This window comes from Dipodomys merriami, unplaced genomic scaffold (genome assembly GCF_024711535.1).
Source record: "Dipodomys merriami isolate MVZ:Mamm:240054 unplaced genomic scaffold, mDipMer1.0.p SCAF_15, whole genome shotgun sequence".
NCBI lineage: Eukaryota > Metazoa > Chordata > Mammalia > Rodentia > Heteromyidae > Dipodomys > Dipodomys merriami.
Genome location: NW_027202826.1, coordinates 143,812 through 160,091, shown reverse-complemented (window position 1 = coordinate 160,091; position 16,280 = coordinate 143,812). Strand labels below are relative to the sequence as shown.

Genomic DNA, 16,280 nt, shown 5'->3' with positions numbered 1-16,280 from the left:
GATACTGCTTAAAATAACAAAAGTATCACTTGAAAATGATGACTGGGTTAAGTGTAATATAGCATAAATACTACTGAAAAATAATTATTGTCAGCTTTTTATTTTTGGAGGTGGGGGGTCAGTTGTGGGGCTTGCCCACAGGACCTGGGTTCTATTACTAAACATTTTTGCTCACTTTGAACCACAGTGCTACTTCCAGTTTTCTGGTACTTTCCTGGCTGGACTGGCTTTGAACTGTGATCCTCAGATCTCAGCCTCCTGAGTAGCTAGGATTAAAGGCATGAGCCACCGGCACCCAGCTTTTTTAGTTTTATATTTATTTTTGTTGGTTACGGGGCTTGAACTTGGGGTTGGGTACTATGTCTCATCTCTTTTGCTCAAGGCTAGCACTCTACAACTTTGGTTAACAGTGCCAAAGTGTCACATCTGTCACATCATAGATACTAAATAGATGCATACTTAAAGATATTCAAAACAAAGACCTAAACATATATACTACCTGTTAAAAATGGTTACACCTTTGTAAAATGGGCTAAAGGAGTCTAGGCATGGCCAAATAAAGGTCTTTTAAAATTTGTGGGGTTTTTTTTTATTGTGGTTTTCATTGGAGACGCATAAGCTGGGTGGTCTTGGCTCATGTCTACTGTCCCAGCTACTCTGGAAGTTGAAATGAGGACTGAAGTTTGGAGCCAGCCAGGACAGATAAATTTGAGAAACTCATCTCTGATTAACCAGCAAAACGCTAGAAGTAGAAGTGTGGTTCAAGAGCTGAGGTGCCAGCTGTGAGCAAAAAAAACCTGAGTGACAGTGTAAGGGCCTGAGTTCAAACCCTAGTACTGGAACACACTCACACACACATAAAAAGAGAAAGGGAAAAGAAAGGAGAAAATGAGATGTTTTATTTTCATAAAAAATATGAACAAATATGCCTATCGTGGTTTTTAAGATATATTATTTTTATATCAATTTAACAGAATTTCAAGAAGAATTCTTGTAATTTAGACAAGTAGGTTTAATTGGTTAAAATTTATAAGTTCTTTCCAAGACTTTAAATACAACTTACCCAGTTCCATCTTCGAAAGATGTCTTCCACCTTAGTGTGATTGAATAGGGAACAAGGTCTGTTATTGAAAATTCACGCACCTTAAATGCTGGTGAGAGAATGGCACACTGAAAATAAACATATCATATTTAAATCAACAAATACAAACTATAAGTAAACTGACTTAGTTGCCTAGGAAAGTTCTTACAATAAAACTGTTACATTTAAAATACTTTTTGTTTGGCAAGATGACTCATACTGTGACTCCAGCAACATATAAAGCAAAGCTAGGAGAGCGTGATCCAGCAAGATCCTGGATCACTAGGAGATCACTTGCTTAGCAAGTATGAGGCCCTGAACTCAGAACTCAGTACCTCCAAAGACACAAAAAATAAAGCTAGGCCTTGGTGGCTCATATCTGTAACCCTAGCAACTCAGGAGGATGAGATCTGAGGATTATAGTTTGAAGGTAGCCAGAACAGGAAAGTTCATGAGACTCTCATTTCCAATTAAGCAGCAAAAAAAACCTGGAATTGGAGCTACAGCCCTGAGTATAAAAGCTAAGAGAGACAGCACCCCGTTCAAGCCCCAGTAACTGGCAAGAAAAGATAATGAAATAAAAATAAATAAATAAACAAAATGCTATTGCATTTTGGTAATGATTAGTAAAAGTTTTAAAAGGAGCAAGGTAATTCTTATGTGACCTTACAAAAATAATATAAAAATGTAAGTTTACAAAAGGAATTCTATATAGACATAATCCCAAGAATTCATAAAAATAAATGTTCTCTCAGTATGTAGACATATTATCCTATTTAAGTTTATACACATACATAAGAAGAAATAAGATTTATTAGCAATAATTTACTTTGTTCTACTGACAAGTAGTTCAGATAACATTAAAAGTCCCTTTCAGAGCTATCACCCATTTCTAGCAAAATACACATTAAAAGAAAATGATACCTGTAAAGCACATCCTCTTGCAACAGCTTCATCAGCATTTAAGGTGGTACTTATGTCTTTAAGAAAAAATTTAGTGATTTGTTCCTTCACTGCAGGAATTCGTGTTGCTCCTCCTACAATTTCTATACTACTTATGTCTTCACATTGTAAGTCTGGAAAGTCAAATGGTTTTTAAAAAGAAAAACAAGATAGTCTTTAAAAAAACTGGGCTTTGGAAAGTATTATTTGAAAAATGACAGCAGAGATATTCTGAGTCTTAAAGGAGTTCTTCAATGTTCTGATTTCACCTCACAAATCTATATTGAAGGTATTTTTAGTAAAATACTAAAAATCTTTAATAAAGTATAAGGTCCTGAGTTCAAAGTACCATGAAAATTTTTCAAAAAAAAGCAATCATGCCAATTTTCTACCTCAATTTCATTTTAAAACCATGCTTACATATAAACATCCCAGGGCATTAGCTTATGATATAAACAAATAAACAAGAAAAAATTATTACAAAGTTTGCTTTGTAGTATCTGTCCTACTTTATGAATGAAAAATGATTTATAAGCGGGGCGCCAGTGGCTCACGCCTGTAATCCTAGCTACTCAGGAGACTGAGATCTGAGGATCTTGGTTCAAAGCCAGCCTGGGCAGGAAAGTCCGTGAGACTCTTATCTCCAATAAACCACTAGAAAACTGGAAGTAGCACTGTGGCTTACTCGGTAGAGCACTCGCCTTGAGCTGAAGAGCACAGGGACAGCGCCCAACCCCAGAGTTCAAGCCCCAGGACCAACCAAAAAAAAAAAGAAAGAAAAAAAAAAAGAAAGAAAAATGATTTACAGAGCTGGATGTGAAGGCTGATGCCTATAAACTACTTCCCAACTCCTTCACACAACTACTTAAAGAATAAAATAAAAGCTACTCAAGAAAGTATTGTTATGCAGTCTATGAAAGACCCTATTCAAATAATAATGAAAGTGAAAAGGGCTTGGAGTATGGGCTGAAGTGACAGCGTGCAGCCTGGCAAGTACAAGGCACAGAGTTTGAATCCAAATAACAATAACCTTTCCCTCCCCCTCAAAAAAGAGAGTGACTTATCAAGGGGCCATGCTGGTATACCACTGTAATCCTAGCTACTTGGGAGATGAATGCTGAGAGAATCCCAGTTCAAGGCCAGCCCAGGCAAAAATCTAAGTAAACTCCAGTCAGTCAATAAGCCAGGTAAGGGTGGAATACACTTGTAATCCCATCTGGGGGAGGAGGGGTTGTATATTGCTGGGTACAGGTGGCTTATGCCTTTAATCCTAACTACTTGGGAAAATGAAAATGGGAGTGATGAATCCAACACAGGCAGCCGCTCTACCCACAGCTGGGCACAGTGGCATGTGCCTGTCATCTCAAGCTGTGTGGTTGACAGGACCATGGTACCAGGCCAGCTCATTCAGGAAAAGTCTGCATGACTTTATTCCCATGAAAGAAAGCTGAAGGTGGTGGGCTATGCCTGTGATCTTAGTGGCTCAGGTGCATACCTGGATGGGAGGCAAGATCCTACCTAAAGTAATGAGTGAAAAACAGGACTGGAGGCATGGCTCAGTAGGATATAGCTCAAGTGAGACCTCCTCACATTCCTGGCTTCTGAGGTATAATCTCCTTTTAAAATGAGAGATGCCGGGCGCCAGTGGCTTGCGCCTGTAATCTTAGCTATTCAGGAGGCTGAGATCTGAGGATCACGGTTCAAAGCCAGACCAGGCTTTGAGACTCTTATCTCCAATTAACCTCCAGAAAACCGGAAGTGGCACTGTGGCTTAAGTGGTAGAACACTTGCCTTGAGCCAGAGTTCAAGCCCCATGACCAACAATAAATAAATAAATAAAATAAAATAAAATGAGAGATGATGAGGGAAGAATGACACTGTCCCAAAAGAAATGTACTTTTTACCAAATATATGTAAATGTAATCTTTCTGTATGTCAGCTTTATAATAGTAATAAATTTTTTAATGAGAAATGGGAATCTTTTAAAGAAAATGAAGTTTTAATTGCTTTTATCACATGATATACTTTCTATATAACAATAATTTCCACTTACTAGCTTGTTCCATTACTGCTTTTAATGGTGGTTCAACCCTAGCAAAGAGGGAAGCACATAATTGTTCAAATTGAGCCCTGTGAGAAAATAAAATTTTGTCATTTTGAGATAAAAAGAGTTCTACTTCAAAAATAACAGAAGTAAAAAAAAATATGATGTGAGCAATAAAATCAGCACACAGTTTTCAGACTAAAAATAAATATGGGCTGGGTTCTAGTGGCTCACACTTGTAATAGCTTCAGGTGGCTGAAATCTGGGGAACATGGTTCTAAGCCAGCCCAGGCAATTAGGCACCAAAAACCAGACATGGAGCCATGGCTCAAAGTGGTAAAACACTAGCCTAGAGCAGAAAAGCTAGCCCCATGACCGACAAAAAATAATAACTATATATATATATATATATATATATATTCACCTGTTCATCTTACTAGAAACATCAAGGTCATTCATGAAACACTCAATGTTCAAAGGAAGATCTGATGCATTTGCACTCATTAGCTTCTTCAGTTTTTCACATTCCTGATATAAACGCAACAAGGCCCGAGAGTTTTCTTTCACACTTATCTTATATTTGGTCTTGAACTCGTCACAGAAGTAGTCTACTAAAGCCTCATCAAAGTTTCTGCCACCCAAATATGGGTCAAAGGTAGTAGCCAATACCTGTTTAATGGAAAGAACACAACTATACTTTAAGAACTTTTTTTGTTTTTTTGCCAGTCCTGAGGCTTGAACTCAGGGCCTGGGCACTGACCCTGAGCTTCGTTTTCCTCAAGGCTAGCACTTGAGCCACAGAGCCACTTCCAGCTTTTCCTGTGTATGTGGTACTGAGGAATCGAGGAATCATACATGCTAGTAAAGCACTCTACCAACTGAGCCACCTTCCCAGCCCAACTGTAGTTTAAGAACTTATTTTTCTTCATATCTCCCCAACCCCCAAAACACCAAAAAACAAAAACTTCTAATACAAAAGGTTAAAAGTTAAAACAAAGCTGAGGGACTTTTCCAAATCTCAAATCTGTGACAAATTTGTAATTAAATTCTTCTTTATATCTAGTTTATAAATTGTCCTACTCTAAATATTCTGAAACAATTGAATTACAACAAACAAGAACTTCCTCAACTCACTAGTGATTCTACACTAGCACTGAAGCAGAAATCAAGTTTAAGAACAGCAGAAGAAATATTTATCAAAATGAACTCCAGGAAATGGAAACAATAGTTTTTTTCTTTGTTGTTGTTTTTTTCTTTTTTGTCTTGTTTGTTTATCTGAATTGGGAGGGTAAGGCAGGACACAGAAATTGAAGGACAAAGGGTGAATAAATATACTACTAGACACTTTGTTGAAAATGAACTATACCACTTGTGGGTGGAGATGGAGGGAAAAACTGGAAAGGACAGGGCAATGGTGGCTCACGCTTGTAATCCTAGCTACTCAGGAGGCTGAGATCTGAGGATCGCAGTTCAAAGCCAGCTGGGGCAGGAAAGTCCATGAAACTCTTATCTCCAATAAACCACCAGAAAATCGGAAGTGGCGCTGTAGCTCAAGTGGTAGAGCGCTCGCCTTGCCTTGAGCTGAAGAGCACAGGGACAGCACTCAAGCTCAGAGTTCAAGCCCCAGAACCGACAAAAAAAAAAAAACAAAAAAACTGGAAAGGGGCGACACTGACCAAACTCTGGGCTGGAAAGGTGGGTCAGTGGTAGAGTGCTTGCCTTGCATGCATGAGGCCTTGGGTTCGATTCCTCAGCACCACTAAGCAGAAAAAGCCGGAAGTGGCAATGTGGCTCAAATGGTGGAGCCTGCTTCAGCTTGAGCTGAAGAGCTGAGGGACAGTGCCCAGGCCCAGAGTTCAGGTCCCAAGACCAACAACAACAACAAAAAGAAATGTATTCCTTACCAGATTTATGTAAACTGTAATCCCTCTGTGTGTATCACCTTTATAATAATAATAATAATAAATTAAAAGCAGCAGAAGAAACAGTTCTAAATATATAAAGACCAAAAACCGAAAAAAAAGGGTGTAAAGATTTAAGTCAGGATTTAGACTTTTGGACTACTATTATTTTTTCAACCCCAGCAGACATTTATAAAAACAAATAAAACAAAATATGCAAAGAGTAAAATTGAAACAGAATTTAATAAATTTGTTTAGTAATAAGGCTCCCGGACTATAGTGTGAACATGGGTAAACAAGTTACAGAACTTGAGCACTCTAGGACCAAGACTTTTAGTCTCTCTCCCTAGTGTAAAATGATTACTAAAATTCACTACTAAAGAGTGAGTTCCACTGCTCGTCTAATTCTTAAAAAATTTCTTAATTAGGATGTTTGTGAGCAGGGCACCAGTGGCTCATACCTGTAATCTAGCTACTCAGGATGCTGAGATCTGAGGATCATGGTTCAAAGCCAGAGAAAGAAAGCCAGAGCAAGAAAGTCAGTGAGACTCTAATTTCCAATAAACTACCCAGAAAAAAGACCAGAAGTAGTGCTGTGACTCAAGTGGTAGAATTCCAGCCTTGAGCATAGAGAGGCTCATGGATGGCACCCAGGTCCTGAGTTCAAGTCCCCGGACCGGAAAAAAAAATGTGTGTGTGTGTGTGTGTGTGTGTGTGTGTGTGTGTGTGTGTGTGTGTGTGTGTGTGTGTGTGTGTGTGTGTGTGTGTGTGTGTGTGTGTGTGTGTGTGTGTGTGTGTGTGAAATATGAAGAATCACAATATGATGGAAGAACAATCTAAATATATCTTAACAACAGACTACCATAAGGAACCTTTGCATAGACTTTATAAAATGTAATTACCCAAAATTACATGCAAAATGATCTTAGTAGGTGATTAGTACAAGTGAGTATTATTCTCTGAAGAAAGGCCACAGCCATCTATTAGACTTTTAAAAGGCTCTTATGATATAAAAAGTACAAATGATTGATCTCATAAGATTTTCTACTACAAAGGAAAACAATGTTCTTTTTAAATATAGTTAAAATTTAAGAAAGAGGATGAAGGAGGTTGAATATTGTCCAAAGAGATTATCTGCAACTATTAAAATAGAACAATGAAAACTGTCGAAATGGTTTTGGGGCAGCAGGGCATGGGAAAGTGATAGAAAGGGTGAGATTGGAAAACACTGTAAATTTGTGTGGAAAATATAACAATGAAATCTTCTTTCATGTCTAATATACTCTAATAAAAATGATAAAGACCAAGCAATAAACCAATTTATACCCTAAACTGTCTTATATTAAGTTGGAGTAACATCACTTTAATTTTTTGTACATTTTTATTGTAAAAATACTGTACAGAGGGGTTACAGTTACATGAGCAAGGGAATGAGTACATTTCCTATTGAGCATTGTTGCCTCATCTTTTGTTTTCCCCCTACATCCCTTCCCTCCCTCCTCCACAACTGCCCCTTTACCCCCGCTGAAGTTGTAAAGTTCTTTTTCAACATAGTGTTTTGTACATCTCATTGTTACAATAGGTCAACCTGTATCCTTATTTAAGCATTTAATTTTCTTATTATAAAGATGTTATAGTACTATAACTATAAGTCAATAGACTCTTTTAGATAAAATCAAAGCACTTTAAGTATATTCACATACATAATAGAATGTAATTCTGAAATGAAAATAAAACGAAGTATTGATAAGAACATTAGCCCACTGATTTAATGCTACATATACAGAAATTATAATGAGGAGTCCTAAATAGAAAAGTTTCTAAAAAACATGAAATATTTTAGAAAATGTTTCCTATTAAGTATGAGTAGTTTATATTTATGGATAATGTATATTCCCTGACAGCTGGCTTAAATGCCTAGAGCAATAAATAGTAATAAAAACCTAGCAAAGCCAGGTGCCGGTGGCTCACGCCTGTAATCCTAGCTACTCAGGAGGCTGAGATCTGAGGATCGTGGTTCAAAGCCAGCCCGGGCAGGAAAGTCCATGAGACTCTTATCTCCAATAAACCACTAGAAAACCAGAAGTGGCGCTGTGGCTTACGCGGTAGAGCACTCGCCTTGAGCTGAAGAGCGCAGGGACAGCACCCAAGCCCAGAGCTCAAGCCCCACAACCGACAAAAAAAAAAAAAAAAAACCTAGCAAATATTATAGCAGTAGTAAAATTGCTGATGATGTCCTCAGACAAGGAAACTAAGGTATGCTCACAATTTTTAAAGGGCAGAGGAAGAATATAAGCCCAGCTACTAAGGTTCTCTATATAGTCTGTGCTCTTAATCACTAAAGTTAAATATAGTAAATCATGTATTTACTTACTTTAAGTTTTCCTTTGTTAAAAGCACAAACCGAGACCTGATAGGCAGAATGTCCCATATCAATAAATACTACATTTCTTGGTTTCTCATCTAATGGGGGAAGATCCTGTTTATAAATTCCATATGCTAGTGCAACTGTGTAGGAACAAAGAATTAGATTAATTCTAGTGTAGCAATTACTTGGAAATCAAGAGAAAAGTCATTTTGATACTGTACTTTAATACACAGTACAATAATCTATAAATCTACACTATTAGATTCAAAATAAATTAACTTCATAATTTAGTTTTAATTTTCCCCCACTCATGTATAACTCTATAAAGTTAACAATTATTCAAATTCAGGTATAAATGTAACCTTTGTAAGGAACAAGCTTATAAGAAGCAGTACATAGAAAGACATCAAAAGAGATGCTGTGAAATTAGAAAAAAAGTTTTAAATTATAGACTGATTACCTGCAGTGGTTTCATTCATCAGTCTTAAACAATTTAAGCCTGCAACCTGGGCTGCAGCCATCACAGATCTTCTCTCAGCATCAGTGAAAAAGCTAGGAATCTGATATTTAAAACATAATAATTAGTTTGGCAGTATTAAGGTTTGAACTCAAGGCCTTGTGTTTGTGAGACAAAGTACTATACCTCTGAGCTATACCGCCAACCCCCCCATTTTATTTTGCACTTTTTTTTTATATAGTTACACTTCCTGACTATGATACCTCTACCTTTCTCTTATTTTTCACTTCTCATCATTGCTAGAAGGACAAGCACAAGCCCTCACACAGCGCTGTTTTCTGTTGAGATACAATCTCATCAACTTTTCTGCCTGGGTTGGCTTGGAACCACAATCTTTTCCATCTCAACCTCTCCTGTACATAGGATAACAGGCAAATCCCACCACATGCAGCTATTGGTTGAGAAGGGGCCTTCAGTGTTTGCCTGGTTTGTTCTTGAACCTTGATCCTCTTGCTTTCAGCCTTCTAAGTACTTTGCATTATCAGTGTGAGCCACTTGTACCCACCTGTACGTAAAAGATTTTACGTAAATATTTTTCATCAATTAAAAAACGTACAATAATTGCACTAAAACTCATGTAAGTTGTAGCAAAAGAGGTTTTTTGTTTTCTTTTGTTTTGTTTTTGGTGAGTCATGGGGCTTGAACTTTGGGCGTTGGTAGCGCTGTCCCTGAGATCTTTTGCTCAAGGCTAGCCCTCTATCACTTGGAACCACAGCGCCACTTCCAGTTTTCTGGTGGTTAATTGGCGAAAGTCTCATCGACTTTCCTGCCCCAGCTGGATTTAAACCACAATCCTCAGATCAGAGTAGCTGGGATTACAGGCATGAGAGACCGAGCACCCAGCTAGATGTTCACTACATAAAAAATACTAGTGCTTTTTTTATTTTACAATTTTTTTTTTTGGTCATCACAGGGCTTGGACTCTGGGCCTGGGTACTGTCCCTCAACTCTTCAGCTCAAGGCTAGCGCTCTACCACTTGAGACACCACATCACCTCCAGATTTATCTGCTTATGTGATGCTGAGGAATCGAACGCAGGGCCTCAAGCATGCAAGGCAAGCACTCTACCATTGAGCCACCTTCCCAGTCCCATTATTTTACAAGTTCTTTTTATTTTTTTTTTATTAATAAGTTTTTTATTGTGAATTTACAGTACAGAGAGGTTACAATTACATGAGCAAGGTAATGAGTACATTTCTTATCAAGCATTGTTGCCTCCTCCTTTGTTTCCCCTTACCATCCCTGCCCTCCTATCTCCCCCCCCCCACAATTTCTTTATCATAAAGATTTAACCCAAAGAAAGAGCACTAAAGCAATCAATAATATGACAAGATAGTCAAACTTTTGCTAATCTAAACTCTTCCTCTGTAGTCTGGTTGGTATGGTTTGGCTATTGTTTGTCCCCAAAGGTTCATGTGTTTGGAACTATTCACAATGTAGATCTTGCATAGGTCCAAGTTGGGTCACTTGGAGGCAACCACTGGTACCTGCCTAAAGTAATTTCTTTAAAGAAGGTAAAGTTAAAAAGAATTCAGGTTATTTGCTAGAATAGGAACCAAAGTATACAGGGAAGAAAAACCTTTCTATACAACATTAGCGGAAAATATGATTTACTAAAGTAATAAAAACTTACTGAAATTACACAGTCAGCCACTGGTTTCTTCAAAGCATTTTCTGAAGTCTCTTTAAGCTTAGCCAACAGCATTCCAGTAACTTGCTCAATTGCAAAAGGTCTCTCTTCTTCTAAGTACCGCACCTAGAACAAAAAGTTGTGATACTGTCATTTTTTATCCAACAAATATTTAGTCAGCATCCACACTATACATGAGCTATTTGTTAGTGAGAAAGACAAAATAAAGGGAGTTTTACTGAAGAAAGATTGTCATTTCATAATCATTACCTCCTTGAAAACAGTGACCAAAACTCTCATTTAGAAGGTTATAGTGTTAGCTGGGTGCCAGTGGCTCACGTCTATAATCCTAGCTACTCAGGAGGCTGAGATCTAAGGATCACGGTTCAAAGCCAGCCCGGGCAGGAAACTCCATGAGACTCTTATCTCTAATAAAAAACACTCGAAAACCAGAAGTGGTGCTGTGGCTCAAGCAGTAGAGCACTTGCCTTGAGCTGAAGAGCTCAGGGAAAGCACCCAGGCCCAGAGTTCAAGCCCCACAACTGACAAAAAAAAAAAAAAGAAAAGAAAAAAGAAGGTTCCAATGTCTGACCAAGTAAATTATCTTCAAGTGTCTCTAACCTCTTTTTTTTTTTGCCAGTTATGGTGCCTGACCTCTGGGCCTGGGTGCTGTCCCTCAGCTCTTCAGCTCAAGGCTAGTGCTCTACCACTTGAACCACAGCACCACTTCCAGCTTTTTCTGCTTATGTGGTGCTGAATTGAACCCAGGGCCTCATGCATGCAAGGCAAGTGTTCTACCAGTGAGCCACCTTCCCAGCCCCTCTCTAACCTCTTTCGACCCCACCTCCCACAAAAGGAATTTTTTTCATTGCTTTTGCAAGTATGATAAACAATGAAGGAGAAAAAGATCAAATAATTTCTCTTGAGAGTTAACATTAAAAGCTTTAGTTGAGAGTTAACATTAAAAGCTTTAGCTAGTGGGCTGGGAAGGTGGCTCAGTGGTAGAGCGCTTGCCTTGCATCCTTGAGGCCCTGGGTTCGATTCCTCAGCACCACATAAGCAAAAAAAAAAAAAAAGAAAGAAAAAAGCTGGAAGTGGTGCTGTGGCTCAAGTGGTAGAGCACTAGCCTTGAGCTGAAGAGCTGAGGGACAGCACCCAGGCCCAGTGTTCAGGCCCCACGACTGGACCCCCCCCCCAAAAAAAAAAAGTTTTAGTTTTTTTTTCTGCTTATGTGGTGTTAAGGAATTGAACTCAAGGCTTCATGCATGCAAGGTAAGCACTCTACCACTGAGCCACCTTCACAGCCCCTACTTTAGTTAGTTTTAAGAAAAGGAAATAAAGATATCAGAAAAAAATCCTTAATAAAAACAGGCAATTAGGGCTGGGAAGGTGGCTCAGTGGTAGAGCTCTTGCCTTGTATGCATGAAGCCCTGGGTTTGATTCCTCAACACCACATAAGCAGAAAAAGGCGGAAGTGGCGCTGTGGCTCAAGTAGTAGAGCGCTAGCCTTGAGCTAATGAGCTGAGAGACAGCGCGCAGGCCCAGAGTTCAGGCCCCACTACTGACCAAAAAAAAGACAATTAAATATGTATTAATATGGAGTTAGGGCTGGGAATGTGGCTTAGAGGTAGAGTGCTTGCTTACCTAGCATGCATGAAGCCCTGGGTTCGATTCTTCAGTACCACATAAACAGAAAAAGCCAGAAGTGGCACTGTGGCTCAAGTGGTAGAGTGCTCAAGAACCCAGGCCCTAAGTTCAAGCCCCAGGATTGGCAAAATAATAATAGTAGTAATAATAATAATAATAATAATAAGTAGTAGTAGTAGTAGTATTGGAATATGGAAATTTGAAAATTACCTTAGATGACTTACATTTGAAAATTACCTTAGATGACTTAATGATTAGACTGCATTTTGGCACATAAAATCAAATAGGTGAGGAACTCATACTTTATTCAAGTAATCAAATGTTTATGAGAATCACAAAAAGTAAAAATTCCTAAACTTGTATCAAATAATTTTTTTTTTGGTGCTAGTCCTGGGGCTTGAACTCAGGGCCTGTGCATTGTTCCTAAGCTCTTGTGTTCAAGGTTAATGTTCTAATAATTTGAGCCACAGTTCCAATTCCAGCTTTTGGGGGTGGTTAACTGGAGGTAATAGTCTTATGGACTTTACTGCCAGGGATGGCTTTGAATTATGATCTCAGCCTCAGAATACAGGTGTGCACCATTGGTACCTGCCTAAAGTAATTTCTTTACAGAAGTGCTATCTTGGAACTCATTTAACATAACTATATTAAATGCAACAATTAAAAACTTAAATTTTATTTTATCTCTGGACTTCCAGAGTAGAGTAATTTTATTCCATAAAACAAACTTTTAAAGTTTAGATTTTTGGAGCATAATATATTTATGTGTATTAATATGGATAGATAGGGATTTAAGTCAGACCTAACATTGATTTCCGCTTGTTTTCAAATCAAACGCTAGTCCAATTATCGCCTTTTAAACAAGAAAGTAGCCAGGTGCCGGTGGCTCATGCCTGTAATCCTAGCTACTCAGGAGGCTGAGATCTGAAGATTGTGGTTTGAAGACACTCAAAAACCAGAAGTGGAGCTTTGACTCAAAGTGATAGAATGCTGGCCTTGAACAAAAAGAGCTGGGGGACAGCATCCAGCCCCTGAATTCAAGCCCCACCACCAAAAAACAAAACAAAACAAAACACAAAAGCAAGCAAAAAACCAAGGAAGTAGACAGAAATAAAGCATATATCATGGTCTTAGTGTGACAGAGACACAACAGAACAGTATTCCTTTGTTTAAAAGTTAGACGAGGAAGTGGCGCTGTAGCTCAAGTGGTAGAGCGCTCGCCTTGAGCTGAAGAGCTGAGGGACAACACCCGGGCCCAGAGTTCAAGCCCCACGACCGACAAAAAAAATAAATAAATAAATAAATAAAAGTTAGATGAAAATTTTCAAAAAAAATGTACAAAAAATAAATGGGTAAAATGTAGGAGGAAAACTATGACTGCTAGGCCTGGTGGTCCATGCCTCTTATCTACTCAGAAGTCAGAGCTCAAGAGCATTGGGATTTTGCCCTTTTTTTGCCTGGAGATCAAGACCTCATTTCAACTATCAAAATGGGTGTAGTTAGAATTGCATACTGATAATTCACATGCTAGTAATACCAACTACAGAGGAGGAATAAATATCCTGGTACGAGGAAACACCATGAGACCCTTTGTGAAAGAAAAAAAAAGTTAGAGGTGTGGCTTAAGTAGCAGAGTACCTGCAGGCAAGCTCAACACCTTGAATTTCAATCCCAGTTTAAAAAAAAAAAGACTTGGAAGGACACAGTATGACATTTTCACACCCTTAACAACTCATAGCAGTTATATTGTTGGGGGTCTATTTTTCCAAACCACATAGGCTTCTAACCTCTAGCTCCTAAAAGTTTTCACCTCTTAAGAGTTCTCCAAATAATAATACTTTCTTCCTTGACAATCAAAGTACTATTTGGATTTTAAAATTATCTAAATTTGATTTTTTTGGCATTCACTAAAAATGATTTCAAAAATTGGCTCTTGGGTGTGTTTGTACTATACTCCAAGGAACAAATGTTAAACTGTAATTTACAAATAACAAAACTCATTTTTTTGTTTCTTCTTTAGTGTGACCTTGTAGTTGTACCCTAGGGAAATAAAAATTACCTTAACTCCTGCACTTCCATTAGGCATCTTCTGCAGTTCATAGGGAAGCCTGATTCTTTCAGTTTGCACAATGGGATCATCGAATGCTCGCCCATGAAGCTTTTTGAAGCCATGTATTGTATTTCTTACATTTGTGACTATCTGTTGGCAGTAAAACACTTGCATTGGGTAAAACTTTGAATTACCAATTATATAATAAATGCAAAATAAAATACTATCCTAATAGTTAAATCCACCAAATCCCTTTATCCTATACATCCAAGTTTACAATTACACAGTCATTTTTCTGAGTTCTAGCCAAGAGCAAAGTTATGAGGCAATGAAAATGTATGTATCTTAAGTATTGTCTCAAATTCTCTTCTAAGAATTTCTCTCTTCAAAGTAGAATAAAGGCTTAAAACTTTTCAAATATTAATATGAAATTTTACAAGTCACCTTTATTTTATTGAATATATTTACTCTAGTGGGTGAGTAGCCTTGATTTTTTACTTTCCTGTCTTTTTATTTAAAACTATCTTTTTTTTAACTATTACCCAGTTTTAGCCAGATGCTAGTGGGTCATGCCTGTAATCCTAGCTTCTCAGCAGGCTGAGATATGAGGATTGCAACTTTTAGTCAGCCTGGGCAGAAAAGTCCATGAGACTCATCTCCAGTTAACCACCAAAAAGTTGGAAGTTGTGCTATGGCTCGACTTCGAATGAAAAAAAACAAGCAAGTCCCTGAGTTCAAGTCCCAGTACTGGCACCAAAAAAACTTACATATATGTTTGTGTACATATATACACAGTTTTTATTTTCTTCTGAATATCTAAGTTTAATGATATTGTATGATGATCTCATTGTTGAGAATTACTCTTAAGCTAGTAAATTAAAATTCATTCCATGTACTATAATATATAAATGACCTGTATTTTTATACAGTAATATTTTGTCCAACTACTATGCAATTTAAACTATAGACTACTACTGAGATCCAGTATCTTTTTTTAAATAAGTTTTTTACTGAAAAAATGCTGTACAGAGGGGTTACTGTTACATGAGAAAGGTAATGAATACATTTCCTATCAAGTATTGTTGCTTCCTCCTTTGTTTTTTCCCTACCATCCCTTCCTTCCCCACCTCCCCAACTACCACTCCCTCAAGATCCAGTATCTTAGTGACCTATAAATCTTGATCTTCAATTATAAGATGAAAACCATAGAGAAGCTTGATTAATTTGTACTTAGGAGAAATTATTCTATAGACTGCTTTCTTTAAAACTCTGATAATCTATGGTATACTTAGAAGGTAAGTCAAAGTGAGATACAAATTTAAGGGAGTAATTTTAGCACAAATTCAGCATTTATGTCCAATAAAAAGGGAGAAAATGTAAATATATAGGAGAATTATAAAAGACAGCCTTACTAAAAATCATAAGCAAAAATTTCTGGAGAGTCAGTTATTTCTATAAAGTAAGAAAAAAACCTAATAAAGAAAAGTATTTTAAGAGAATGAAAAAATAGATGTAGCTTATATAAAATTTAAAAAATAATGTTAAGGGCTTTTAGTTCAAGGAAATAAAGTACAAAAAAATCAAGCTATAGTACAAAAATATTAAAATATACTTAATTAGTAGCAAAGACATTGCTTACTACTAATTACTAAAATGTAGCTTTAAAGAGTATTACTCATCCAGGGAGCCAGGCGCCAGTGGCTCATGCCTGTAATCCTAGCTACTCAGGTGGCTGAGATCTGAGAATCACGGTTCTAGCCAGCCCAGGAAGAAAAGTCCCTGAAACTCTTATCTCCAATAAACCACTAGAAAATCAGAATGGTGCTGTGGCCCAAGTGGCAGAGTGCTAGCCTTGAGCTGAAGAGCTCAGGGACAGCACCCAGGCCCAGAGTTCAAGCCCTGCAACCAACCAAAAAAAAAGAGTATTACTCATACAGGGGGCTGGGAAGGTGGCTCAGTGGTAGAGTGCTTGCCTAGCATGCATGAGGCCCTGGGTTCGATTCCTCAGCACCACATAAACAGAAAAAGCCAGAACTGGTGCTGGGGCTCAAGTGGTAGAGCTCTGGCCTTGAGCTGAAGAGCTGAGGGACAGCACCCAGG

At 37.9% G+C, this 16,280-nt stretch overlaps 1 protein-coding gene across 2 annotated transcripts in view; it reads right to left on the bottom strand.

The window, feature by feature from the left end:
* Positions 1-16,280, bottom strand: part of Hspa4l (heat shock protein family A (Hsp70) member 4 like) — a 43,987-nt gene that overhangs the window by 21,833 nt on the left and 5,874 nt on the right. Inside the window, exons 3-10 of one of the 2 annotated variants that reach the window (XM_070022063.1) lie at positions 14,190-14,330; positions 10,487-10,609; positions 8,797-8,896; positions 8,343-8,476; positions 4,492-4,736; positions 4,077-4,153; positions 2,006-2,157; positions 1,064-1,170 (exon numbers count right to left, since the gene is read on the bottom strand). In XM_070022063.1, coding sequence (XP_069878164.1) covers positions 1,064-1,170; positions 2,006-2,157; positions 4,077-4,153; positions 4,492-4,736; positions 8,343-8,476; positions 8,797-8,896; positions 10,487-10,609; positions 14,190-14,330 — 1,079 coding nt within the window. The remainder of the gene's footprint in view (positions 1-1,063; positions 1,171-2,005; positions 2,158-4,076; positions 4,154-4,491; positions 4,737-8,342; positions 8,477-8,796; positions 8,897-10,486; positions 10,610-14,189; positions 14,331-16,280) is intronic. The other variant, XM_070022064.1, reaches the window with a different exon arrangement.